Raw genomic sequence first — 27,987 nt, forward strand, 5'->3', positions numbered from 1 at the left:
GCTACAGAAATTCAAAAAATGGCCCGCCCCTTACATAGAGTCTGGCCGAGAGATCCCAGATGTAAGGCAGAGCGTTACGCACTGCTGCAACTATCTGGCGAAAGTCAGGTTAGGTATGGGCCCAGCCCATCACAAGTACTCAAAATATATAGGCCACAGAGTACTTCTTCAGCAGGACTATTCAGATTAGAGTTAATACCCAGAAAGAATTGGTTACGCGGCATATCAAAGAATCTGTTTTACATAAGTTGGCCTCCTGGTGGCGCTATAAAAGGCAAATGTGAAAAATGCAGGGCAAAGGTTCGTCCTTGGCCTCTAGGGAGTGCGCATACAACGTTTTTCACTGATCGGTGGAGTTAAAGGTAAAAACACAAATGGGCTTGTCATAGCGCCACCATGAGGCTGATTTGAAAAAAAGATTGAAGTGGTATTTATTCCTCTGCCTAGTGGGAATGTGCGTGCCCAATTTGATCAACATTGCACACTGTGTTCATGATTTGAGGCATTTTGTTCAAAACGGGCCAATCCTGCAAACTTTGGCAATTTTAGCCAATCAGGATGGAATATGGAAAATTAGACAGATCCATGTTGATCACATGACTGTAGATAGGCTATAATGTCTACCGATTTGCATGATTTGTGAACAAAATCTGTAGGAGTAGTGTCCAAATATGTGTTTTGCAAACAACAGCCTCATGGTGGCGCTAGAACAGGGCCATGTGAAAAAACATGGGGCAAGGTTCTGAATCGGCATCCAGGGAGTGTGTGTGCACAGTTTGGCCGTGACAGGGCCAACGGCGCCCAGAGATTAGCTGGTAATAAACTAATTGGACACATGGACGGACGGACACGCGGACAGACGGACAGGGGCGAAAACATATACTCTCTCCTGGCAGCGACAACAATAAATAACAAATACAAATAGGCTAAAGGCTAAAGGGGATATTTACTAGTAGGAACCAGATTATATAATGACTGTGTCATTTCTAGTTTACCATTAAGACCCATAATAACAATTGGTCCGCGACCCATCGTTTGGGAACCACTACGTCACATCCTGCCCAGACAGACAGACGTTGTGTGTGTGTGTGTGTGTGTGTGTGTGTGTGTGTGTGTGTGTGTGGGTGGTGTGTATGTCTATGTGTGCACACAGCTCATTGTCTATGTGCAGTGTGTGTATGTACTATGTGGGATTTATGGCTCTTTGAAGTGAGCCGGATCTCTGGGATCCGATCCTTTCAAAGAGCCGTTCAAAAGACTGGCTCATTTTAGTTACTAGTTACGTTTTAGATTTTGATTATAATTACAAATCACTACAACCCTATACATTTTGGCCTTATATATATACATTTCCGCCATTTGAAATTAGCTGATCTACAAGCTCAAAATGTGTTGCAACGCGATGCATTGCATTGTGAGCTTGTAGATCTGCTCAAATGATTTTTCTACATTTTATTCATTGGAAAACCTGTGAAACAGGAAATTCTGCATAATGAGTACTTTGTGATTTTAAGTATTAAGTACATTATGATTTTGATACCAATACGTTTGTACTTTTTTATACTTGAACTTCTACTTGTGGCAGAGTAGTTCTACATTGCAGCACTTAAGACTTAAGTACTGCAATGTAACAAAAACATCTTACTCACATGTTCATTAAAGGAACGGATCCCAGCTAGTGTGAACCGGATCCCATCGTTCATTTCAAAGAGCCGTTCAAAAGACTCGATTCGTTCGCGAACGTCCCACCCCCTCCAGTGAACAGACAGTGTGTAGTGTGTGTGTGTGTGTGTGTGTGTGTGTGTGTGTGTGTGTGTGTGTGTGTGTGTGTGCAGACGGTTCAGTGTCTATGGGCAGTGTGTAGTAGCGTGTGTGTCTACAGCGATCAGACAACATGGCGGCCCATGGCGGCGGCTCTCTGTCGGACTCAGAGCTTTTCTCGGAGCTGCGGAGCCTGGGCTTCACGCCGGGCCCGGTGACCGAGCAGACCCGGCCCGTGTACCTGAAGAAGCTCAAGAAGCTGCGGGAGGAGAGCAGCTCCGCGAGCCGGCCAGGGGAGCGAGGGGAGCGGGGAGCCGGAGCGGCGGGAGCCCCGGCCTCCCCGGGGCTCCAGGACAGAGCCAAGCCCGGCAAGACGCGCAGCTCGGCGGGCAGCGCCGTCCACGACAACACCGCGGCTTCCCGGGCCTCGGCGGCGGGAGGAGGAGGAGGCCGCGGCGCCGCCGCCTCTCCCAAGACCCGCAGCGGGGCGAGCAGCTACTGCGACGCCGAGGCTTCAGCGGGAGGCCTGGGCCTCCTGCTCCGCTCCTCCTCCTCTTCTCCCCTGAGCAAGCAGCGGGCAGTAGGAGCCGCCAAGCTGCTGGGCTTCAGCTCCGACGAGTCGGACGCCGAGGCTCTGCCCCGGAGGAAGGCCTCGCAGGCCGGCCTGAACCACAGGAGAGACCGAGGCTCCGGGGGAGGCCTCCTGCCCGGGAGTCCACCACAACAACAACAACCACAACAACCTCCTGCTGCTGCCCGGAGGAGAGCAGGGGGGTCCGCGGGGGACCCCTCTCTGCTGCTGGCTCCAGACGGACAGAGGAGGTCCGGCTCTGGGTCAGGCTGGGGGGTCCGCCGGTACAGAGGAGCCCGGGAGGAGGAGGTGGACGAGCCGGAGGAGGATGAGGAGGACCAGCCAGCCTCCTCTTCCCCTCCACGGAGGAGCAGCCGCTCTGTGAACGGTAAGGCTGCTGGGGGTCCGCGGACCATTCACTGTACCTCCTTAAGACAGGGGTTTCTTATCAGCGTTTTTAGCTGAGAGACAGATGAAGCAGGGACCCCTTAGCTGAGAGAGAGAGATGAAGCAGGGACCCCTTAGCTGAGAGAGATGAAGCAGGGACCCCTTAGTTGAGAGAGAGAGATGAAACAGGGACCTCTTAGCTGAGAGAGATGAAGCAGGGACCCCTTAGCTGAGAGAGAGATGAAGCAGGGACCCCTTTGAGAGAGAGAGAGATGAAGCAGGGACCCCTTAGTTGAGAGAGAGATGGAGCAGGGACCCCTTAGCAGAGAGAGAGATGAAACAGGGACCCCTTAGTTGAGAGAGCGATGAAGCAGGGACCCCTTAGCTGAGAGAGATGAAGCAGGGACCCCTTAGTTGAGAGAGTGATGAAGCAGGGACCCCTTAGCTGAGAGAGATGAAGCAGGGACCCCTTAGTTGAACAACCTGTTCATAGATTCCATATAGTTTCATTGTTTGACAGCACAATCATCAGTGTATTTTGGATTCATGCATAGTACTGTGTTCTATCCGTCTGTCTTTCAATGTTATATGAGATACATAAAGTGGTTCCTGTGTAAATAAGCTGTGAAGCTTAATAGGATCTCCTTTTAGTTGACCTTGTGCCAGTGATTTGTGCTATAATGAAACTGTACTTTTTCCTATTGCAAACTTTTATTAAATTCTTCTATCAATCAATCAATTCTTAATCATATTGTGATTCAACAATTTTGTTGCGATTCGATATTATGCTAACCTGGTGCTTAAACCTAACCCAAACCCTTAGTCAAAGTAACTTATGACACGTAGAAATATTGAGATTTACTCGCCCCAAATTACTTGGCTTTTATATATACTAGAACATACATTTTGGGGTGAGGGGGTCGCAATAAATCGTAATATCGAATCGCAACAATCGTTGCATGGCAATATGATTAATAATAATCTCAATATAAATCGAATCGGCACCTTATGGAGATGGTATCGTATCGGAAGGCGATTCACTGATACCTGCCTAGACTCAATGACCATACATGGTTTTTAGATCATCTTCTATCTGTTGCTTATAACCTTTTTTTATTGATTAGGTGCTTGGTCTACCTATGTTCTTCTACTATTGTTGTGCATTTGATGTGTTGATGTTGACCTTGCTTATTCTAAGTTTACTATAAATGTACCACCGATCAATGGGGGTACATTTACTAAAATCTAAATTATTGTCTTAGAAATGCGACAAATACAAAAAAAATATTATTGAGCTCAAGTCCTCCATGACGTGAGTAATCAACAGAAAAAGTCATGTTGGGGGTGAACTACTCCTTTAACATCCTGGCATTAAAAACATCACCTCATATCAGGGGTAGAGCAACCATAGGTGCCAACATTGGCACAGGGGAGGGTGATCAGTGATCACTGGCACACTGAGAGATGTATGAGAGAGAGATTTTAAAATAAAATATTGTTTTATATTGTTTTAAACATGGTCAATTACATTTAGTCACCACATTTGCAGCAAATTATATCCATACTTCTACATTCATTTAAACTCTGAACTCTGATAGGTGGATTATTGCTGATAGGTGAGTTATTGAGTCTAATGATGATCATAACAATGTCCTGACAATCAAAATACATCTGGTGTTTTGTTGGGTTGTCATTAAAATGTATGTTGACATGACACTCTGACTATCTAGAAAATAAAATCATGGCATTTCATTTCAAAAAGGTTGCTGACCCCCACTTGGCCTTTGGTGTTGTCCATTTTTTGAGGGCACAAATGCCAAATGCCAGGGTAGGAAGGCCATCAAATAAAACAAGATTTTAGTCTATTGAAAGAATTAATTGAATTTAAGGATTAAATGTAATACGTGGAATATCTGCTGTGAAATAAATAATTGTGTATTTACAATCTGATGCTCAGCCCTGCACAAAGATCAGCATCAAAGATACTGGATTGGTTTAAACATGTGGACTCAACAAGACACTGGTGTTTACATGACAAGAAAGAGACACTGGTGTCTACATGACAAGAAAGAGACACTGGTGTCTACATGACAAGAAAGAGACACTGGTGTCTACATATTGACAAGACCGAGACAGCAGGAAGTGGTCCAGTCAGCTGGGGCATTAAGGCCACTGTGGCCTCAGGTCATGCCATTGGTTTGAGGGGCACAAGGCCAAACTGAGGGGCAACGACGGCCATGGCCTTCATGAAATTCCTGCCCTGAATGAAACTATCTTTTTACCTTTTTAGCCATATTCTGAGAACTTTAGCCGAAAATAGCCGATCTACAAGGTCACAACGCCTCGCAGCGTGAGGCGTTGTGACCTTGTAGATCGGCCATTTTCGGCAAAGAGGTTTGGTGTAGAGGGGGGAAAAGAGTTTATTATGTGTCGACGGTTCAAGTGGTTAAATATCTGAAAACACAAATTGACATGAATGCATAATACACTGACGATTGTGCTGTCAAACAATGAAACTATATGGAATCTATGAACAGGTTGTGGGGGTCCCTGCTTCATCCCTCTCTCAACTAAGGGGTCCCTGAGCTGAAAACGTTGATATCAATGAAACTATCTTTGTTTTTGTCCTCTCCAGTGAACGGCAGCAGAAGCAGCCCCTCATCCTGGGACTCCAAACCGGCCGCAGATTACTCTGACTCCGAGGAGGAGGACGAGGAGGAGGAGGAGGAGAACGGGGGAACGGAGAGACACCGTCGTCTGTCTCCTCCGTCTTCCTCCAGACGCTCTCACAGCCTCCACCACCTCCACCACCACCACCAGCCTCCATCACCTCCTCCTGCTGCTCCTCAGGGGAGTCTGGAGCAGCGGGGAGCGGAGGAGGAGCAGGAGGACAGCAGAGCAGGAGGTAGGAGTGGACCATATGTCGATGAATACGCTGGGACCATATGACAATGTCATGTCACAGTTTAGGCATTTAGCAGACTCTCAGAGCGACTTACAATAAGCAAGATAATACATCCTGGGGCGTCACACCAAATTCCCTGGGCCCTGGGTACAAGTATTCACTGCGGGCCCCCCATGAATGTTAACTATGGAAAAAATATATACAAGCTGCTGCGAGCTTGTAGATCTGCTATTTTTGAAAAAAATTGAAAATGTGTGCAAGAAACCTATATATTTCCATGTCAGTGGTGCTCAAACATTTTTCATGTCAAGGACCCCCAAGATGATATGTATTTGGCCACGGACCACCATCTCAAAATATTTAGTTCCAGGGAGTGGGGACCCCCCAGAAGCAAAAAATACGTATATTCAGAGATTTGCACAAGTTTTCACAACTTTTAACCCATTTAGGCCTAGAATTATTGACTGTTTTAACCAGTGAAAAATAGCAGATATACAAGCTCACAGCGCGGCACCGAGTGCCGCGCTGCGAGCTTGTAGATCTGCTATTTTTGAAAAAGTCATGAAAATGTGTGCAAATCTTTGAATATATGTATTTTCAAAGTGAACGTTTGTAACTCAAATTTTGCTTCTGGGTGGTCCCTGGAACAAAATATTTTGAGATGCGGGTCCATGGCCAAATAAATATCATTTTGGGGGTCCTTCACATGAAAAGGTTTGAGAACCACTGACATAGTAGTCTCTCAAGAACAGACTAACTGAGCTCCAGTTAAGTGAAAAGGACCTTTTCTTTGACGATGGCTGGCCAGATTGCTGACATAGAAACATAGGTTTTTTCCAAAAATCTTAGAAGGATTCAAAAGACAGGTCAAAATTCGAATTTTCACGATTTTTCAAAAATGGCAGATCTACAAGCTCGCAGCGCGGCACTCGGTGCCGCGCTGTGAGCTTGTATATCTGCTATTCTTTCATATTTAAAGCATAAAAATATTGCGTCATATTGTGTTCAGGCCTAAATAGGACCACTGGTCTAAAGGATCTGTTACTCCTTTTTTCTTACCTTGTATGCTGTAGTCGGTTGTTGTACTGTAAAGCAGTGGTTCTCAACCTCTTCAGGCTGCGACCCCCAAGATAATCATATTTTAACTGGGACCCCCCCCCCGACGAGGACTAAGAGATGAGGAATTAAATTTTGTTTAACACGGTTCTATTGTGAAAAAAGCAGATCTGCATGCTCGAGCATGTAGCATGTAGATCTGCTATTTTCACAATTTCTGCCTCTAATATTTGACAATTTGGCCAATGTTTAATTTGTAATTTTAGAGGTATTAAAAAACTCCTTGAAATTGTCACTTTAGAAATGTGCAGATACCCTCTATACACTTAAACTTTATGTTGGTTTGTTTACTGTTGTGTGAGAAAACAAGGTTGCACATTAATCATCTGGGGACCCCCAATAATAATTTGGGAACCACCCTGGGGGTCCCGACCCACATGTTGAGAACCCCTGCTGTAAAGTAACTTAAACGTAAAAAATAACCATTAAAAAGAACCGTGATAAGATGGTGTATCGTGATAGCGCTTGGAGAAATATTGTGTATTATATTGTATTGTTCCGTCTGTCCCACCCCTAGGAGGCGCTGTAGGAGGCTCGGTGCTCAGGAGGAGTCCCAACCCCAGGACCTCCATCTACGTGTCTCTGGCCTCAGGAGGAGGAGGAGGATCTTCATCCTCCTACAGCAAGAACCACGTAAGATCTTCTAGAAGCTGTTATTATTGTCATTATGATGATGATGATGATTATTATTATTATTATGAGGTGGTTGAAGTTGAGAGACATTTAATAGATAGATAGATTTAATAGACAATGAGCTTGTTGTTAACTTTTGTAAAAAGAAGGTGCCTATCTCACCTGTCATCATCAAAGGGCAGGAGGTAGAAATAGTTCAGTCCTATACCGTAAGTATCTTGGTGTCCACCTGGACAGGAAGCTGGACTGGAAGATGAACACAGATTCTGTGTTCAAGAAAGCTCAGTCTCGACTTTTCCACTTGAGAAAGCTCAGATCTTTTGAGATCAGTAGGCCACTCCTTCATGTATTCTACCAAGGTATCCTTGCTAGTGTCCTCTTTTATGCTGTGCTCTGCTGGGGGGGCAGCATCACGGCCGATGATAAAAACCGAATCAATAAATTGATTAAAAAGGCTGGCTCAGTGATTGGCCTCCCTCAGGATACTTTGGATATCACTATAGCCAAGCGAACGAGGACCAAATTGAACACTATTCTTTCCTTCGAAGGCCATCCTCTCTATAAGGTATTTAATGACCTGCGTAGCAAGTTTAGCAACAGGTATTTGATTTTGATGCCTACAATATCTACTGAGCGAATGAAGAAATCCTTTGTTCCTGCTGCTGTTAGATTCCTTAACGTTAACGTACATCGCTAGCTTGGTTTTGGGAGGGTGTCATGTAATTTGTAAAGTCTGTTATTGTTATTTGTTGTGTATTTGTATGTTTGTTATATGTTGTCTTTGATTTGGTGTATTTGTATTCGCTCTGGTGGCAAAACGTGTTTCCCTTTGGGGACTAAGCAATAAACACAATACCCAATACAATAATAAAAACAAAAAAAATAACTATTTTGTCACATTTTGACTACTACATCTTCAACTCTGTCTTTAACTATCACACATCGGGCTGGGGTAGACAGGTCTAGCCTACTACACACCTAGGCTGCTGCTGCCTACTAATGAGAGAGATTGCACTTCTTTGAATTGGCAAAGGCAGAGAAGCAGGGCTCATATGAAGTGAGGGCGACTCGCAAACTGTGATGCAAACGCTGGTTTGTCAAGGAGGCACGCGTGCTTGTTTTTATGGCGTTGATGTGAGGGAAGCTGTTGATCCCGACATAGTCAACACAAATATGGCCAAGTTTATGTGTTGGGGAATTTGTTCACATGAACACACTTTGTCCAAAATGTTGTTAATCCCTCCTTTTCTTGATGTGCCTGCTTCAGAGCAGAAGATTCCTGCATGTCAATGATTTGTAGTTGGAAGGAACCTTCATCAATATCAAGTGATGCAAGGAACTCTTGTCCCTTGGTGGAAATCACAAAATGCGGCATGTTAAAGTCATCAAATTGTGCTGTAAATTTATGCCTGCATCTATCCATGAAATCTGACATTATTTGAGTGACTTTGGCACTGGCTGATGACTTGATAAAGTGTTGGGAAAGTGCAGCATTCTATTAGTGAGATGATCAGAAGAGAAAAGAACAAATTTCTTTTGAAACGCAGTTGGACTTTCAACAACATCAACCACAGTTTTATTTCTCCCTGCAGTCCCAGATTCAGTTCATTCAAATGATGAAAGATGTTGCTTAAAAAGCACATCTATGACACAAATCCATCATCCAGCATTTGCAACAGAATCGTGTTGGCTTTCTTGTGCTTGCTGTCACGGAGTAAAGCTACTTTTTCCTCTCTGAGGTCACATACCCTCTTAACCGATTTAGTGCCATTCCCGAGATATCTCGCGAAATTCCCTTTGATGTTCGCAGTGCCAATCCCGAGATATCTCGCGAAAAGTAATATATTACTGTAACGGCGGTTATCCTACCGGGTACAATGGCGGAAGGTCCAGAGCCGATCTCCCTCGCTGATTTATCATCATCACGGATCCACGAGCACAAAATAGTAATCCCATAACATTGAGCAGTGATGTTACTAGGTTTTCAATGTAATGGGTCCCGGGACCCACAGGTGGTCATTCAAATGGGTCCCAGAAAAGTTTTATGAGTCCTCGATATAAAGTTTACGCGCGCAAAATGGCGTCGGACGTCGGTGGAATCAAAACATTGACGTTTCTATCGCCTGTTTAAGACTTTCTACGTGGATTTTATTTGTGTTAACATAGGGTAAAGTAGGATGCTTTCACCCATGAACAATGGTGGTGTCTGTGGAATTTCTTTTTTTTTTCTTTTACCGCGATGCGGTAAATTATTTTAACATGGACTCCAATGGAGGCGCATCCCTGGGACCCCAGGACCATGACATGAATGAGTCCCTGGGTGACTTGAATGAGTTTTTGATGCGGGATGCGCACGTAATGACATCACTGCATTGAGGCAGACAGGGAATATCATCTTTAATGTCCATTATCTCAAAACAACACTTTCAAAGCGAGGATGGAGGCAGATGCTCGCTTATATAACACATGTTGAAAAGCACCGATCCGATCCGCCATTACACCCCGTAAACAATGATCGATTCCGGTGAAGGACGTGATGACGTCAGACCGGAAGTGTTTACGCTATGGACTTCTGGCCTTCAAAATAAGACAACGCTAGTGAATGCAGCCTGAGGGAGGCATCGTGGACATTTTAATCCGTTAATTTCTGGGGCACAGAATGGGTTAAGGGCATTGGCCTTGCTTAGCCACCGGACATCATTATGTAAGAGCAAATCACTATGATCAGCTGACATATCGGCAAAGAGTTGACGAAGCAGACGGTGTTGAAGACTGGAGGTCGCTCTGATCAAGTTAATCATAGCCATAACTGAGTCCATTGTATCTTTCAACTCACTACTGAGTCTGGTGCACAGTACACTCCGGTGGATCAAGCAGAGGGGTCCACCATTAGACGGGTCCCCCATTAGAGGGGTCCCCCAATTCATTGTGCTGGGATGGCGAGCACAGGAACACTCAAAATAACAGGGTTTTCAGACACAATATTCTCCAGAGGCATGGCCAAAGTAGGTCGGGAGAGGTTTATTGTCGGTATCAGCCGGTAACACGCAGGAGTCTGTCCCCGTTACAATGTGCTAGACCCCTACTCATACGCTGAGTTGGCGGTGCCCGGAATCGAACCCATGACCTTGCGGTACAAAGGCGAGAGCTCTACCGACTGAGCTACCCGGGCACGTTAGACATTAAGTTTGCAATCCACCCCTCAATTAAAACTGGGTTTGATTTTTTTTTATACTTGAGGCTCCCCTTCCTATGTAAATTCATCTCGAGATAGCTTGTGAAAATAGCAGATCTCGAGGCATTGTGAGCTTGTAGATCTGCTATTTTCACAATTTCTGCCTCTGATATTTGACAAATTTACCCAATGTTTAATTTGTCATTTTAGAGGTATTAAAAAGTCCTTGAATTGTCACTTTAGAAATGTGCAGATACCCTCTGTAACACTAAAACTCTATGTTGGTTTGTTTACTGTTGAGAGAGAAAACAATGTTACACATTAAGTTAATCATCTGGGGACCCCCCAAAATAATGTTGTGCCCCTCCTGGGGGTCCCGACCCCCAGGTTGAGAACTGTAAACTGCTAGCCAATTAGAAGTGAGAGCCCAGACCAGGAAGGTTTGATATATTGAGCTGCTAGAGATAAGAAAGCTCACAATTCTCCATCGTACGGGCGACTCTGTTGACTGAACCGTGTGTGTGAGCGCGCTCTCTGTCTGTGGTGGATTAACGACTTAAACCCTCGTCAAATACCAGGCTTGTATTTTGTGTTATCTTCATTTGCTGTTCATATTTCACGATGTGGCAAATCTTCCTTTTGTATTCTGATAAGGTGTAAGACATGAAATATGCAGAGTTTTAGGCTCACTTTGATCACGGTGTAACGGAAGCGGCCTGCTCACTCCTCATGCTCTGAAGGAAGCATGAGCTCAGTTCAGGGCTCTCCCCAGGTTGTCAGGTGATAAGAAGCAGCTTGCTCTCTCCTCATGCACTGCAGGAAGCATGAGCTCAGTTCAGGGCTCTCCCCAGGTTGGCAGAGGGAGAGCAGAGCCCAGGATTACAGACTTCAGTGATAACTAAAAAGCCATACCGCCCTATTCAAATGACAGGGATGCTTTCCAGGTGGAAATGGGTTAAAGAATTGGTGCTCAGTGTGTTTAGGGGACCCCCTGGGGTCTTTGAGGGAGTTCCAGGTGGTCCCCAGCTAAATGATAGTTATATTATGTAACTCAGAGAGTGCACTAATGGACCTTTCCATTTGTGCACTCAATTAACATTGTATTTTTACAATATAGATTGGGGTCTCAGAGATAGAAATGCCGTTAAAGGCTGCATTCTCATAGCCACGATGCAATATTTATTTACAGAAGAGAAACCCAACGTTTCCACCTTTGCAGGTCTTCTTCAGGGGAATGACTGGGGGTCCTTGAAATTAAAATGGTTGAGAATGAGGGGGTCCCTGGCTATCTTTTAAAATGTATTTTTATTTAGAGGGGACAATGCATGTTAATGGACATCCCCACATGAAAACAAAAGATAAAATGGGGGTCCACTCGTGGGCTGATGAGTGTAAATTTGGGGGTCCTTGACATGAAAAGGAAACACGGAGGTCAAAGCATAAAGAGTCATTGTTGTATTCATGGAACAGAAGGAAGGCAGCCGTGGGTGAAAGATCTGATTTGCACTTTTTCCTGGAATTATTTTATACACTAACTATTGAAAAATAGCAGATATACAAGCTAATCTTGAAAACTTGTGCAAATCTTTGAATATGTATTTTTCTAAAGCAAACTTTTGTAACTCAAATCTTTACCACTGGGGGGTCCCTGGAACAACATATTTTGAGATGGGGGGCCCGCGGCCAAATACGTGTAATTTTAGGGGTCCTTGACATGAAAAGGTTTGAGCACCACTGACATAGAAACAAGGATTTAGAAGACACTTTCTAAAATCGGGTCAAAATATTCAAAGACTTGCTCACATTTTCTCAATTAAAACAAAAATAGATCTACAAGCTCACAGCACACTGTGAGCTTGTTTCTCACCCACAGTTTGATTATGACATTTTACATTTTACATGACCATTAATTGTCACTCAAATAACTGGGTTTATGATTTAATTGTGTTTTTGTTGTTGACACTTACATTCCTGTTTGGCTTGTAGGCTTTGAAGTTGCACATGGCAGATATGACACATAACCTAAATATACAATTAAATGACTGACACATTTGACAACTTTATACTTGAAAAAGAACATTGATAGTGGAAATAGCCGATCTACAAGCTCACAAATTCATGTGATGTGAGTCACGTTCTATTCATTGTCCTCCAGGCACGTGCACACATAGACATAAAAGGGGGCTTGAGCCCCTGCCCTTTTACCCGTCTGTAAAAAGTGCCCCCTCTCTCCAGACCATGCATGCAGTTTTTACTATGGTGAAAGAAATGCAAATGTCCTCTTTCCATGCCATACCTGAAGGCAGCATTCAAGAGAATTGCCTTGTCCAAACTCTCCTGAACTTGAATGCAGCATCTTATGTTGAAAGAATTGCCCTCTCTGTGTAGAAATCCATGCTGTTACGCCACATCTCAGTATTGACTTGATTATGCTCAGTTCAGTGTGGTATCAAGTGCTGACAATAGCTGACCTCCAGCTTGGAGGTCTGCTATTTTCAATATTTCCACCAAAAGGCCCTTTTAGAAATGTCAGCCCCTGCCTCTCTAACATTCTCTGCACGTCCCTGGCCTCCTTCAGAACCACATGGACCCCTGTCGATTAAAGTTGTGTTGTATTCTATTCATCCAGAACCACATGGACCCGGAGGGAGAAGCTAACAGCAGCGGCAGCGCCCCCGGTGGCGGCAGTGGGCGCTTCAGCATCGGCCTGAGACCTCGCTTCTCCAGCTACAGGTATGAAATATTAACTCATTCACTGCTTTACCACGAGTTCACAAGCTCACAACGCCAGCCGTTGTGAGCTTGTGGATCTGTATTTTTGGCTAAAGTTCTCAGAATATGGACACTAGGGTTCAAGTGGTTAAAAAAAAGAAATATATATATATATATATATATATATATATATATATATATATATATATATATATATATATATATATAATAAAAATAACTTTCTATCACACAAAGATTTGGAGGACCCCCTGTAGTAACTCTGAGTTACTACAGGGGGTAGTAGACCCATGTTGTAAATCTCTCTGGATTAAGAGTTTCTTCTACCTTGTGCAGCGCGCTGTCCCAGGCCTACCAGCGGACCCCGTCCTCCTCCAACCACCACCCCCCCACCTCCAACCACACCCCCCCGCCCAACCACGCCCCCGCAGCCTCGCCCTACGGCCTGCAGGGGGGGCTCAAGCACCGCAAGATGGCCGACGCTCCCGAAGACGAACTCCTGCAGCAGTTCAAGAGAGAGGAGGTCAGAGTGCACTGGGCGCACGCACACAGACACATGTACTGTAGGCACACACACACACACACACACACACACACACACACACACACACACACACACACACATACACACACACACACACGGCTGTCATGATGATAAACATTTTACGCGACGATTAATTGTCACGCGTATAATTGCGGGTAACAATTTTAATTGTGTTTTTTGTCGCTGAACACTGGAGTGAATAAAAATGACATTTCTTGTTTGGCTTTGAAGTTGCACGTGGCAGATATGACATAACCTAAATATACAAATGAATGACTGGCATATTTAATCACTTTATTCTTTATGCGTTCATAGTAGAAATAGCTGGTCTACAAGCTCACAACGCATCCCATCGCGATGTGTTTTGAGAGGCTATTTCCACTACATTTTGAAAATGTTTGAAAATGTAAGAACATTTCTCAACATGGTGATTATGACAATTATGACAAAATAATTGTGATTACCTCAAATAATTGTGATGAGACGTTTATGTAATGATTGTGACAGACCTACACTCACACATTTAAACATTACATCATGACCTTGACTAGTACAACTGTTATTGAATAGAAAGCAATGTTTATTTGCCATTATGCTGTTTTATATTGAACATATTGGTATGGGAACTGGACTTTTGATGAGCCTTTTCTAAGCAAAATGCTGTAGTCATGGGAAGAGGGGGTACATGGCTTCAGGAATCACTATCCACGAGTTTCCAACGCCCCATAGTGCATTGCGCAGACGCTGTACCGAGCTTCCGGCGCCGCAGCCGAGTGTGATTTACAAGCTCACAACAGGCTGCATCTGCGACGCGACGTGAGCTTGCATGTCTGCTGTTAAACAGACCAAGTGTGTGGTCCAAATAATCTCCAGTCTCCTCCAGCAAACTCCCGCGGAAAGAGGTGGATTGGGTTTGCCAATTGTAGCCCTAGAGCGGCCATATTTTGGGTCAAACACAGCCTTACACAGGTGTTCTGATTGGAGCAGATCATTAGTTCTATGCCAATCAACCAATTGAAACACCTGTGTTTGACCCAACATATGGCCGCTCTAGGACTGCAATTCACCCTTTGTCAAGTCCCGCCCATTGTCCTGCCCCTCTCCACACCCATTGGTTGCTTTGACTTGGAGGGACATTCAGTGGGACATTCCATCCACTGCCATGTTAATTCAGTTGCTTCATATTGTTATTCTGTGTGCTCAATTCTAATTTCAAACTTTGTTTCAGTCAATTGGAGCTGCTCAGTGGCAGCATAGTGAATCAGCATGTTTTTAAATGTTTTTATTTCTCCAAAAATTATGTTTTAGCTAATTCAACATAAAAAAGGCGGAACCAGGGCGGGACAAGGCAGATAGAGCCTGCTGGTTGGTCAGTCAGGGACCAACCAGGAGGCTAACAAAGGGTGAATTGCGTCACCGTTGGCACACACTATAAGGGTTACTGCACTCTCTGCTATATTAACATGTTATTTATCTCTATACAGGTGTCCAGTAGGGGGCGTGTTAGTGCCCACTATCTGTCCATGTTCCTGCTGACAGCAGCCTGTCTGTTCTTCATTCTACTGGGACTGTTATACCTGAGGATGAGAGGAGGGGTCCCTGGGGGGGTCCCTGGTGAGTACACACACACACACACACACACACACACACACACACACACACACACACACACAGCCTGTGTGTTCTTCATTCTGCTGGGTCTGTTATACCTGAGGATGAGAGGAGGGGTCCCTGGGGGTCCCTGGTGAGTACACTGACCCCACACACCCACGCAGAAAGAGCTGCTATCTGCAGGGTTTTCTCAGAGTGGGGGCCATGGGACCCTAGGACAGATCCTCACATAACTGAAGCTGGGGCCCCAGGGGCCTCTCACTTCACACTACCAGTAGGGCAGTCACGATTAATACATAATCGTCTAATCGCGATTATTTTTCATATTCGCGAATATTTTTCATATTCGCGATTATCGTCAATTATCTAATGTAATTAAAAGGTAGTGAGTTTTGACAATAAAACCATTCTTAACACCTTCTAAGCCAAGGGGAGCCCCTTAATGTTAAAACCGTACTATATCGCACATCCCCCCAGGGACTCTCAGCCACGTCGTACATTCCCGGACTTTGTCTTTAAAACCGGAATAAAAGCTTTTGATCCGAAAATCGGCGATCGTCTAACCTTCCCTAGTCACCACTCGTGCACTGATAGCTCATGCAGACCGTGCATGAAGCAGAGGTGACGTCAGCGCCTCTCCTTCTCCAAGGCTACTCCCAGCCATCCATTTGCTGTCTGCACACTCGAGCTCCTACAGCAGCCATGCTTGGGGCTATGCTAGCGAAACTTTTCAGTTCTGTTCTTCAGTCACACATGGACTATTTGCGGGGACATTTACGTGAAAGGATCGCGCACGCGAAACGCACGGGGACATCGACGATCGGCCAAAACCCCCATTCTATCCCAACGGAAATCGAGAAAATCATGGTGAGTTACTGGCCTGGGGGAAAAAAAAAAAGAAAAAACAGCGGCGCTGTTCAAGATGGAGGGGCTGCGGGGTCATGTTTATAAACATAATATTATGTCTCAGATCACAATACAATAATAGAAATGTCACGGCTAATCTACCAACCACCATTCTATTTCGGACGTCAAGGTGTTAAACAAGTTAAACTTCACGTCAACACTTGCATTCTTGAATGCGCCTCCCCCTTGTTGCCACAGGGACCCGTGAACGCTCAATGCTGGTCCTCCTCAGTCAGTCAACACAACGCACTGCCGTCACACAGCACAGGCAGGCTGGCTGGCTAACTAAAAATGCTTAATGTTTGTTTCAACCGATTCGATCAATTACTTTTTCCAGACTGTCGGAACAGACACATGTACCATACACATCCCGGGACTATATTCCTTTTGATACGATACAGAAAAAGGCGTTCACTTCACTTTCGTTTCAACACAGAGGACTGGAGTCAATGCCTTTACTGCAGCTTAGCTTAGCACTGCTGCTCTGCTATGGAGGGGATGATGATGAATGATGATGATGATGATTGATTACACACCGACGGCGACGAGCTATAGATGTTGGATCGTGTCATGATAAACATTATAGGCTACTGTCGCCATTTTCAGCGTCGGCTATTTTTGCAGTTGTCTGCTATTTTCACAACGCACCGCGACGTGTTGTGAGCTTGTAGATCGGCTATTTTCACAACGCACCGCGATGCGTTGTGAGCTTGTAGATCGGCTATTTTCACAACGCACCGCGACACGCTGTGAGCTTGTAGATCGGCTATTTTCACAACGCACCGCAACGCGTTGTGAGCTTGTAGATCGGCTATTTTCAAATAGCTACGGTATAAAATAGGGCTAAAGTTAGCAAGTAAATTAGCAAGTAAATGTACTTAATAGTTACTTTACAGTTTACACCACTGAACTGATGTTTAAAAAGCAATTAAATTGCTCTTCATTAAGGTACAGTACGAGTATGAGCTCAAAGCCTATTATCATAGTGGCATAAAATGAAGGGGGAAAAAAGACGATATATTTGTCAATCGCCGATTATTTGTATGACAATTAATCGTCTGGAGAAAGTCCTAATCGTGACAGCCCTAACTACCAGCTCAGTGGTGTTGTGGTTAGAGTGTCCGCCCTGAGACTGGGAGGTCGGGGTTCGATCCCCGGTCGGGTCTGTTAATCCAGTGTCTCCTGCTTGCCACTCAGCATCAAGGGATGGACTGGGGGGGTGGGGGGTCCCTCCCTCATGATAAGTGATAGAGCCCTCCCTCATGATTAGGCCTAACAAAAAAATGTGTTGGTTTCCGGTTGGCGACCGACCCTATTAAATACGTGCGACCCAGATGATTTTATTGGCATTTGGAGTGAAAATAAAAACATAAAAAAAATTAAGTCAAAATCCGACGAGTCGTTCAAAAACGTCTATAAAACACGGGCTACACTACGAAGGGCGCACACTCTGAATTGGGAAGCGGCTCTTGTATTCCTCCAAACACACACACACAAGCGCACACACAATCGGGGGACAACTACGTTTCCACTCGGTCAACAACAACAGCGATGCTAGCAAAATTATCAGCCCATCCACCAGTACAGCTGAGCCCTGCACAGCCACAGAGAGACGTGAGATGGAGTCGAAACATTTATGACAGCGTGGCATTCATCTGAAAGACTGTACGGCAACAGCAACAGTGCTTGCGGACCCCCGCGTGTCTCTCTGGGTTATGGTGCGACTGCGGGCTCACGGCTCAGCTCTCTGTCGCTCGCTCGCCGAGCTGTGTTATTTTGTCAAATCTAAGCTGGAAAATCTAACACTTCCGGTAGCCGATCTTTTCAGAATAAGATATGTTGGGCTAGCCGCAATAAGACTTCCAGGCTGTGGTCGTTTTCGTAATGCAATAATACTTCAAGACGGTGGTCGACTTCTTAATCTCTTCAGCATAAGAGTATCGCTGAAGACATTGAAATATGATTTCATTTGTCATAATTCATTAAAACTGTAATTAAACATTCAAATTCAATTACAAAAAAAAAAAAAACTACCTACCCATCCTTCCCATGAGGAAATAAAATAAAATTCCTTGCTACCCATCATGCCCACAAAAAAATAAAAATAAAATAAAATAAATTCCCTACCTACTCAGCCCTAAAATGACAGCCAACCGGAAACCAAAGTTATTTTTTTTTAGGCCTTAGTGATAGAGCTTCTTAGGTTTTATTGATAATGAGCACCTTATCCATCCTGCTTATTGATCCAGGCTTTTATCAAGCCCACTATTGAGCCTTTTCTAATATTTTGTGGAAAGATGTGAGACGACAAATTCTGACAGAACTTTTATCTTTTTTATTGGCCAGTTGTTGTGACTGTGAGTTTGTGGCTGACCACCATCTATGAAGATGACAATATTGACAAAAGTAACACATATTATCATTAAATATCATTAAAACAATCATTCATTAGTGTGCAATAAGTGTTAAATGGCTTTATATTATGAATAGTAGGTTACTGTAATAATTTATTGATGGCCTCTTGTCATGGGCCGCTATGCTCAATAACAAGCCCAGAGCTTATTGATACCGAGTAATCAATACATTTGTCAGAGTTTGTAGCAGACCCTTTAGCCGGGGAGCCACAGGCCCAAAAGCTCAAAGAATAGGGTTTTACCTGTGACGTCATGACATACTTTTTATTTTAGTTTTTTCTATTCATTTGGTCATTAAGGTACACAGAATGAGAGGCCTGCTCTGCCGGAAACTCTGCGAAAAAAAGTTATGGCCATTTGTATATTCACTCCATCGACTTCAATATACAGGAAAGAAACACACCAAAATAAATCTGCTTTAAGTAGCATGTGAGGGGTCAAACTAGGGGTTCTTGATGATTCTGAATCCATTGCAAGCATTTGTTTTGCATGAAAAACATTCCTTGGGCTAGAAAACAGACCAAAATAAAGGTGAAAAGTGATGACTCATCACTTTTCACAGGTTTGAGAGGCTGAAATCTAGCCCAAGGAATGTTTTTCATGCAAAACAAATGCTTGCAATGGATTCAGAATCATGAAGAACCCTTAGTTTGACCCCTCAAATGCTACTTTTTTTGGTGTGTTTTTTTCCAGTATAGTGAATGAAGTCAATGGGAAACTTTTTTTCGCAGTGTTTCCGGCAGAGCAGGCCTCTCATTCTGTGTACCTTATTGACCAAATTAATAGGAAAAACTAAAATTTGGAGTATGTCATGACATCACAGGTCTTCTCTCATTTTGGCACAGTGGCTCCCCGGCTACTTGTTTCCAGCTCCATTCCTACTTGTGTTGTGACGCTTAAGAGCGTTGAACGTTTTTTTTTTTTACCCTTTATGTATATATTCTTCTTTATTGTGTCTTGTTCTTTTTGACTGTACACAACAGTACCGTACATTTCTTTTCTTTTTGAGCGGTGGTCACACCGTCTCCATAGCGTGGCCGTGTGTGTAGGTATGTATGTATGTGGGTGGGTGGGTCTGTCTGTCTGTATGTAGCCTCAAGCCTGGTGTAGTACCTTTTATGACCACACATGTTAAGGGAGGGGCGCTGTTTTCAGGCCAGGCACACACACTCACACACACACGCACACACGGGGGGGGGGGGGGGGGTGGTGGGTAAACCACCGCTCAGTTCACACGGGTGTGATTTTTTTCATACTTCTCTGTAACTTTGTAAATAACCGTAAAAACCGATGTGCTGCCTCTGGGCAACTGATTTCCCCCTTGGGATAATGAAGCTGCCTACTGTACATGACTTCACCCTAGGCGTGGGTTTATTTGGGGGGGGGGGGGGGGGGGGATTTCCTGTCTCTATTCCCCAGCCCTCAGATGACTGACAGGTCATCTCGGGTTGTATTTCTCCTCCGTGAGGTGTGTCACAGCACTGAGACCTTGGCTTCTCACAGTGCTGTGAAAGAGCAGAGCATCTTTATCTGGGCTTAACTCATCTAGACCGCAAACGCATTATCTTATGCTTTAACTATTGAAAAACAGCAGATATACAAGCTCACAGCGCGGCATCGAGTGCCGCGCTGTGAGCTTGTAGATCTGCTATTTTTGGAAAATCGTGAAAACCTTTTGACAAATCTTTTTTTAAAGCGAACATTTGTAACTCAAATATTTACTTCTGGGGAGGGGGGTCCCTGGAACAACATATTTTTGAGATGGGGGGGGGGGGGGTTCCACGGCCAAATAAATATCATTTTGGGGGTCCTTCACATGAAAAGGTTTGAGCACCACTGACATAGAAACATAGGTTTTCCACAAAAAAAAACCTTATAAGGATTTACTTATAGGATTTGCACACATTTTCACTTGGTGAGCTTGTAGATCTGCTACTTTTTCAAATTTCAATAGCTAAAGCATATCATATTGCGTGATAACGCGTTCCCGGACTAAATGTTTTAAAAGGGAGTGTGCCTGGCTGTCTGTTTTTATCTGGCTTTAAGAGGGAGTGAGTCTGACTCTGGCTTTAAGAGGGAGTGAGTCTGACTCTGTTTTATAATGAAGTGTTTGTTTAAGATCTAACAGTCAAGGATGTGGCCTTCACCCAATCTCACAACCCTCGCACATCTCTATCTGCACCTGTGTTTGTTTACCTCACATTCCTACACCAATCATTTGATAATAATAAAAAAGAGCCGAATTTATGCGGTTGGAATTGGCTCTTTGTTTAAAAAAAAAAAATAGCCGATCTATAAGCTCACACCGTTGTGTTGTGTACAAGTGCAGAGCAAATCAGGTCTGTTTTACTAAGCACAGTGAAGTGATATTGATGTTAGTGATATACAGTATCAAATTATTCTGAGGCGAGTTGAGGCATTACATTTTGTATAACATCGGTTCTATTGTGAAAATAGCAGATCTACATGCTCACAACGCCTCGCAACGCAGCATGTAGATCTGCTATGCATGTAGATCTGCTATTTTCACCATTTCTGCCTCTAATATTTGACAATTTGACCAATGTTTAATTTGTCATTTTAGAGGCATTAAAAAGTCCTTAAATTGCCACTTTAGAAATGTGCAGATACCCTCTATACCAGGGGTGCCCAACCTTTTTTGACCCAAGGTCTACTTTGAAAATGTGCCACCTAGCTGAGGGCTACCAGCCCAAAATGTACCGTAACACCCATTCAATATACATGTAAAAAACAGAAAATATTAATAGATATTATAACATTGTACTCACTGTACTGTACTGTAATCATACTGTATAGTAGGAATTGTAATTGAATGAAACGATTGCAACTTCTCACATTGGGCATACAGACAGCATGACCATTTATTGCACACTCTGCATATTATGCACTGACAACACAGTTTAGTTTTTTTTTTTTTTTTGTTTTTTTATAGTTTTTTTTATAGTTTTTTTTATAGTTTTTTTTTGTCCTTTATTCCATGTCAGTCTCTCTACCTTAGTGGGAAACCTGGCACTGGGAAGAGGAGGCTAGCTTGTCAAAGTCAGGGTTGTATGAGCTGGTTGCAAGTTTTAGGCAGGCCACAAGGTGCTCATCTGTCATTGTGGCTCTGTACTTTGACTTGATGAACTTCATGTGAGAAAAAGCAGACTCACACAGGTAGGTTGATCCAAATTCAAATGGGTCTGAGCCAGGGTTGTCAACATTGGACTGTCAGAATCCAGGAGATTTATTTTTGGGGGCGCGCGGAACTCCCCAACCGGGGTCTGGGGGGTCCTCTCCCCAAAACGTATTAATAGATATTTTTTCCTGTGTTCTGTTGAATTTTGTGCATGTTTGATACATTTATCAGGCTTACTTTACTAGCATGGGTACAATTTCAACCTTAAAATGCCAAATGTTGTTGTACAGATTTGATGACTGAAGCAAAAGGACATCTTTAATAATTATTTCTCATCTTTAAGTCATTACTTAAGTGAATATCTGTATGATCTTTCTTGCATGCATTGCCCCCACCCCTAAAGCGGGGGGTCTGGGGGTCCTCCCCCAAAAAATTTTTAACATAGTAGATGTAATTTCCTGTGTTCTGGTGAATTTTGGGAGTTTGATACAAAATCCAGGAGAAATCCAGGAGATTTGCCAATCCAGGAGACTCCCAGGAGAGGGGTTCAAAATCCAGGAGACTCCTGGGAAATCCAGGAGAGTTGACAGGCCTGGTCTGAGCGGCTTTGGAGCGAGGAATTTCCTCCGCTCCGCTCCGCTCCAAGCCGACCCTATTGGGGCCGCGCGCCGCATGTTTCCAACAAAACAGAGCCGTGCGCAGTAGCCTACTAGTGCAGTGAAGCCTTGTTGGCACCGCGGAGATGGAGAGGAGAACAGACAGAGAATTCCCTTTATCACGATTTCACTCATCCACACACGTAGGCTATGTTTATAATACATAGCCTACCTTGTGTCAGTTAAGTTATATATCACCAGCCAGTCAACGGATACGAATTCAAGTGAGACTGATTGAAAAATACACGCCACGACTCGCCTCCGTCTCTCGGTTGTGGTGATTAATCAATAACCAGCTGGATTTAATATTGCCCGTCTTATTAAAAAATACAATGCCTTAGATTAGATGGCGTCTTTTGTAACAGTGAACGCAGGTCTCCATCAAGCCGAGGCTCACGTAACGTTACCGCAGGCATTTGTGTTGGGAACACTTGTTGTGCAAAGCAAAGGAGAAAGTGTTTCGCATATGGTAGCAAAATCCTTTTTTTATTTTGGCTGGTGACTCTGATTGACGGCCCTGAGCGGAGCGTGGAGCGAGCGCGGAGCGAGAAATGCGAAAATCAACGTGAGCGACGGAGCGGCGGGGAGCGGAGCGGTGCGGTGGCCGACCAGAGCGATGAGCGAGCGGGACAAGAGCCCTCTGGAGCGCGGAGCGGCTTTAGTTGCCGCTCCACTCCGCTCACATGCTCTGCTACACGTTGAGTTGAGTTCAGTCAACATCATCCACTCGCTCGGAGTCGTTTCACTGAAACGCCCGATGTATGTCCTCCCCCCCCGAATTAATAAAGTATTTCTTTGAAATCATCTCGCGGTCCACTGGTAACCAGCCCGCGATCTACCGGTCGACCGCGATCGACTGGTTGGGCACCCCTGCTCTATACACTTAAACTTTATGTTGGTTTGTTTACTGTTGAGTGAGAAAACAATGTTGCACATTATGTTAATCATCTGGGGACCCCCCCTAAATAGTTTGAGGACCCCCCTGGGGGTTCCGACCCACAGGTTGAGAAAACCTGGCCTAGGGTGCCCATGGCACCTACTTAGAAACAGGCGTGATGTCTTTTGAAGATCTAATACTCTTTTTTTTTGCCATGAATATGGGAGCTCCAGTCTTAATGCGTTCTGGTTCTGTTTGTGAATAAATCTATGTTTGTTTGTTTTGTCTTTGCAGTAAAGAACCATCCCTTTGGCCCAGAGTTTGACAGCTCTTATGTAAGTACCATTTATTTACCATCTGCTTATTATAGCTCTGCTATTTTTGAAAAGTAGTGGAAATGTGTGCATTTGTGTATTTTGTAATGTGTGTATTTTGAAAGCGAACATTTGAAACTAATATTTGGGGATTTTTCTATTGATCACTCTCCCCGTGGAGACTTGAAGTTCAATTATATTTTTAGTTTTTGTCGCATTACTAAGACCATAATTTGATTGTACAGGGTTCCCACGGTCATGAAATTCCTGGAAATATTTTGAAATTAGAAAAATATTTTTCCAGTACTGGAAAAGTTTTGGAATTTATCAAGGGTCCTGGAAGGTCCTGGAAAAGATATCTATGCATTGTCTTTGGTTATTGATTTTGTTAATACCTCTGAAATGACAAATTAAACATGGGCCAAATTGTCAAATATATAGAGGCAGAAATTGTGAAAATAGCCGATCTACATGCTCACAAAGTTGTGAGCATGTAGATCTGCTATTTTCACAATAGAACTGTTATACAAAATTCCTCAACTCTTAGTGCTCGTCGGGGTGGGGGGTCCCCAGTTAAAACATGATTATATCGGGGGTCACGGCTTGAAAAGGTTGAGAACCACTGGCAGGCATTGACACTAAGTCTTGCCCACCTGCCCCCAGCAGGTAAATAAAACCTTGGGGCAGGGGAAGTTGGCTTTCAGGTTGCCCGACAGGGCAAGTGCTCATTTGAGAGGGGATGCAACTGCCTAACACAACACAACACAACATATCTGTCTATACACCTGAACTTGGCCAGAGCGCTCTGTCTTCTGGTCTGTGGAATGTAAAATAAGAACACTGTTTACCTATAATGTGCTGTTTTCACTGTTGCTGCACTTAAAAATATAAATAGGTGTGAACCTTTAGTCATATTCAATCACAGCTATGTGTAGGTATTTGGATAAAAATGTAGGTATGACATTTATTGCACAGCCCCAGGGGGCTAAAATAAGTGTTAACTTGAGCGGTAATTAAAATCTTACTTATCATTTTATAATAGATTTACTTTTCGGGCAAGTGGGCATGACCTTTGGGCATGTAGAACATGATCTATACTTGCCCGATGGGCAAGTGCCTCTGAGACCTTAGTGTCAACTCCTGACTGGCATACACTACCTGTCTTTGGGCATTGCGCATAGGAGTAAGCGACCTGTTATTGAGCTGGATTTATTGTTATATAGTCCTGGAAATTGGGTTAAATATTCTGGAAAAGTTTTGGAAATGAATTGGTAAAAATGTGTGGGAACCCTGATTGTAATACATGTACCCTCATTGATTCTGAATGGAGACCCAAATGCATTTGGGTCCCCATCCAGAATCAATGAGCCAAAGAGACAAAGAATCTCCTGAAATGATTGCTTTAGGAATGTGACAAAAGCTAAAAAAATATTATTGAACTCAAGTCTCCATGGCGATGACCTGCCCCCGAGTGCCAGCTTGTAGATCTGCTATTTTTAGTAGTTCATCCACCCTGTTAACTCCACCTGTTGTTTCTCCTCTGGCAGAACAAGACAGAGAAAGACATCATCTTGAAGCTGCTGTTGAACCTGCATGAGCACCTGGCCCGCATCGCTGGTACGGAAACTATCGTTTAATGTTTATAAATACTAGCCCTTACCCGTTCAAAGATATGAGCTCCGAAATGATGTGCAGTGTGTGGGTTATGGGATGTGCACTGTGCACACAGTATATGAGGGATGGAAAGTAACTTTAACTGGTGCTTGCATGATAATATGTAGGGGCATCAATGTAAGAAATACCCGTTTCGTTTGATGGCTACAGAGATACTGTGTACCGATCTGCATGATTTTTGGACAAAATCTGTAACAGGGCAAGACAAACGACCCCCCGCCCGCCCACCCGCCTACACACACACACACACACACACACACACACACACACACACACACACACACAGCTGGTTAAACATGTTGCCTCATGCTAGATGCAGAATAGATATGCCTCAAGCTAAATGCAGAATAGATATAGATACACCATAAAAATGCTAACATACAGCATTATGATTTGTGAAAGTGACTAACGGGCTTCACAGTTATGTCAGGTGTGTTCATATGCTAATGGTGATGCGATTTCAGATCAATTGCTCCAGCCACTGAGGAGAAACGCTGTGACAGACACTCACTCAGACAGACAGACACTCACTCAGACAGACAGACAGACAGACATTTGGAAAATGATATGTTTGATATTAACATGAACACTTGGCCCGTATCGCTGGTACGGAAACTATCGTTTATATTTATATATTAACATGAGCACCTCAATGTCATGAAACGGTGGTTCTGTGGCTCAAATGCAGAACAAATAATGAACCTTGATGTGAAAGTGATTGAAAGAAACCCACTGGTGTGTTGTAGAAACCACAACCATGACGGGTGGATTGTAGAAAGAGACTTATGTTGTGCGGAAGGAATTAAAAGCAGAAACATCCTACCATGAGTCTGTCAGGATGTCAACATGTTTATATGAGGAGGCTGTGGCTCAGGAGGAGCTAGTCTGGGATCACTTCACTTTTCGAGGTTTGATCCGGACGGGAGAGGAAACCACTTTATGTCATGTTGTAGTACTCAAAGGACTACAATTTGCCGGAACTATCAAACCGGATTCAGTTTTAACCCAAAATAATTCCCCTGCGCTCAAGGACATACTTTTAGGGCCTACCTAATAAATTCCTTGATGCGGCGTGGTTTTGCTTTTGAAATTTTTATTTGGTATATGCATCTTTTATTCCGACTCGTAGCGACTGGCAAGACTACACTAGGTTACTCGAACATTGTAATAGGGATTGGGGAAACAAACGGAGGGAGCCAAAACAAAGTGATGCCGCTTCTTTGGCTTGTGGTTTCCGCCTAGACCGGATCAAACCGCCCGTTGTTAACGATCACCAGGCTTTCCCTCAGCTAGCCTGGTGGGCGATGGTTCCAATCCCAGCTCCTCCTCCTGTCAACGTTCAGTGTCCTTGAGCAAGACCCTGAACCCCACATTGCCTCCAATGAGTGGGCCGGTGTCAGCTTTGCCACCGTTGATGTGTGAATGTGGGAAGGTGATCGTGACTGTGTGAAGATGTTTATTTATTATAGATATATTTATATATCTGTTAGGGATGTTCCTAGCGACTAATTTCACTGACGTGTACACGACAATTTTGTAAACGAATATTCGACTACTCGAAAATTAATTGTTTTTTTTTTGTAATTTCACACAGAAAATAGCCAAAACTGAGCACTTCGATCTATTAGGGCAAACCTCGTTTGAAAAAAGTATCAAGAGTATATAAAAGCCTTTTAAAATGTTATATAATATTGAAATCTTGCTCAAATTAATCAATTACGTCATTGCGTGAATCTAGGTCAGATCAATAATTAGCGCATCAGTCTCAGCTTGGTCGCTACAACAGCTGCTGACTGGAGTCGCTATACTAACTGAGCAACAGCTCTGTTCTCTGCAAAGTTAGCTACATAATGGTATTCCATTCGATTAAGCATTCTCCTTGGCTTGTTCTCACCCCAAAATATGGATTAATTCATGGACCGGATCACAGATGCAGCGTGCAGGCTATCCTACTCGAGGTAACGAGTGATTCACATCCAGTATCTTTAAGATACACTTGCTTAATTGCCATTAATTTACTTGCGCAGTGGACATCCTGCTTGGTGTGTGGCTGCGTGCAGTGCCATGCACACTCACAGCAGATCAGCGCGACCACTAACCACAGCGCAACAGTTAGATTGTGACACAGACAGTCATGCTCCGCAAATCAACAAAGGGAATGCTTAATTTGCTTGTTAAAAAGTAACATTTTATTAAGACAAGACAGTAATATGGGCGCAGAATTTAAATGTTTAATAAAGTTAATATCTCAATAATTAAAAATATATTTAATGGAATAATCGAATTGTATTTTCAAAACGAATAGTGGTTTACAAACCGTGTAATCGGATAACCGAATACACGCGCACATCCCTAATATCTGTATAAATGTTGTTTCAGGAGATCATGACTGTGGAGACCAGGAGAAACATCCTAACAGGACTCTGTCCATCTCCGAGGCCACAGTCTACCTACTGGTAGGTTGAAGGTTCATTTAACCCTAAACTTTAACCTTGTATCTACCCTTTACCTGCTGGTATGTTGGTCTAAACTTTAAACTTTAACCCAAGAAATGGCCTTATTTCAATTCTTTAC

General features: G+C 43.8%; 1 protein-coding gene across 1 annotated transcript in view; it reads left to right on the top strand.

Moving 5' to 3' along the window:
* Nucleotides 1–1,887: 1,887 nt before the first annotated feature.
* lemd3 (LEM domain containing 3) overlaps nt 1,888–27,987 on the top strand; it is a 39,376-nt gene continuing 13,276 nt past the window's right edge. Inside the window, exons 1-9 of the mRNA XM_080754543.1 lie at nt 1,888–2,720; nt 5,355–5,624; nt 7,258–7,373; nt 13,178–13,281; nt 13,615–13,801; nt 15,307–15,436; nt 23,720–23,760; nt 25,287–25,356; nt 27,793–27,869. Of these exons, the coding sequence (XP_080610669.1) occupies nt 1,895–2,720; nt 5,355–5,624; nt 7,258–7,373; nt 13,178–13,281; nt 13,615–13,801; nt 15,307–15,436; nt 23,720–23,760; nt 25,287–25,356; nt 27,793–27,869 (1,821 nt within the window). The 5' untranslated portion in view covers nt 1,888–1,894. The remainder of the gene's footprint in view (nt 2,721–5,354; nt 5,625–7,257; nt 7,374–13,177; nt 13,282–13,614; nt 13,802–15,306; nt 15,437–23,719; nt 23,761–25,286; nt 25,357–27,792; nt 27,870–27,987) is intronic.

This window comes from Nannobrachium achirus (assembly GCF_963921795.1).
Source record: "Nannobrachium achirus genome assembly, chromosome: 23".
Classification (NCBI taxonomy): domain Eukaryota; kingdom Metazoa; phylum Chordata; class Actinopteri; order Myctophiformes; family Myctophidae; genus Nannobrachium; species Nannobrachium achirus.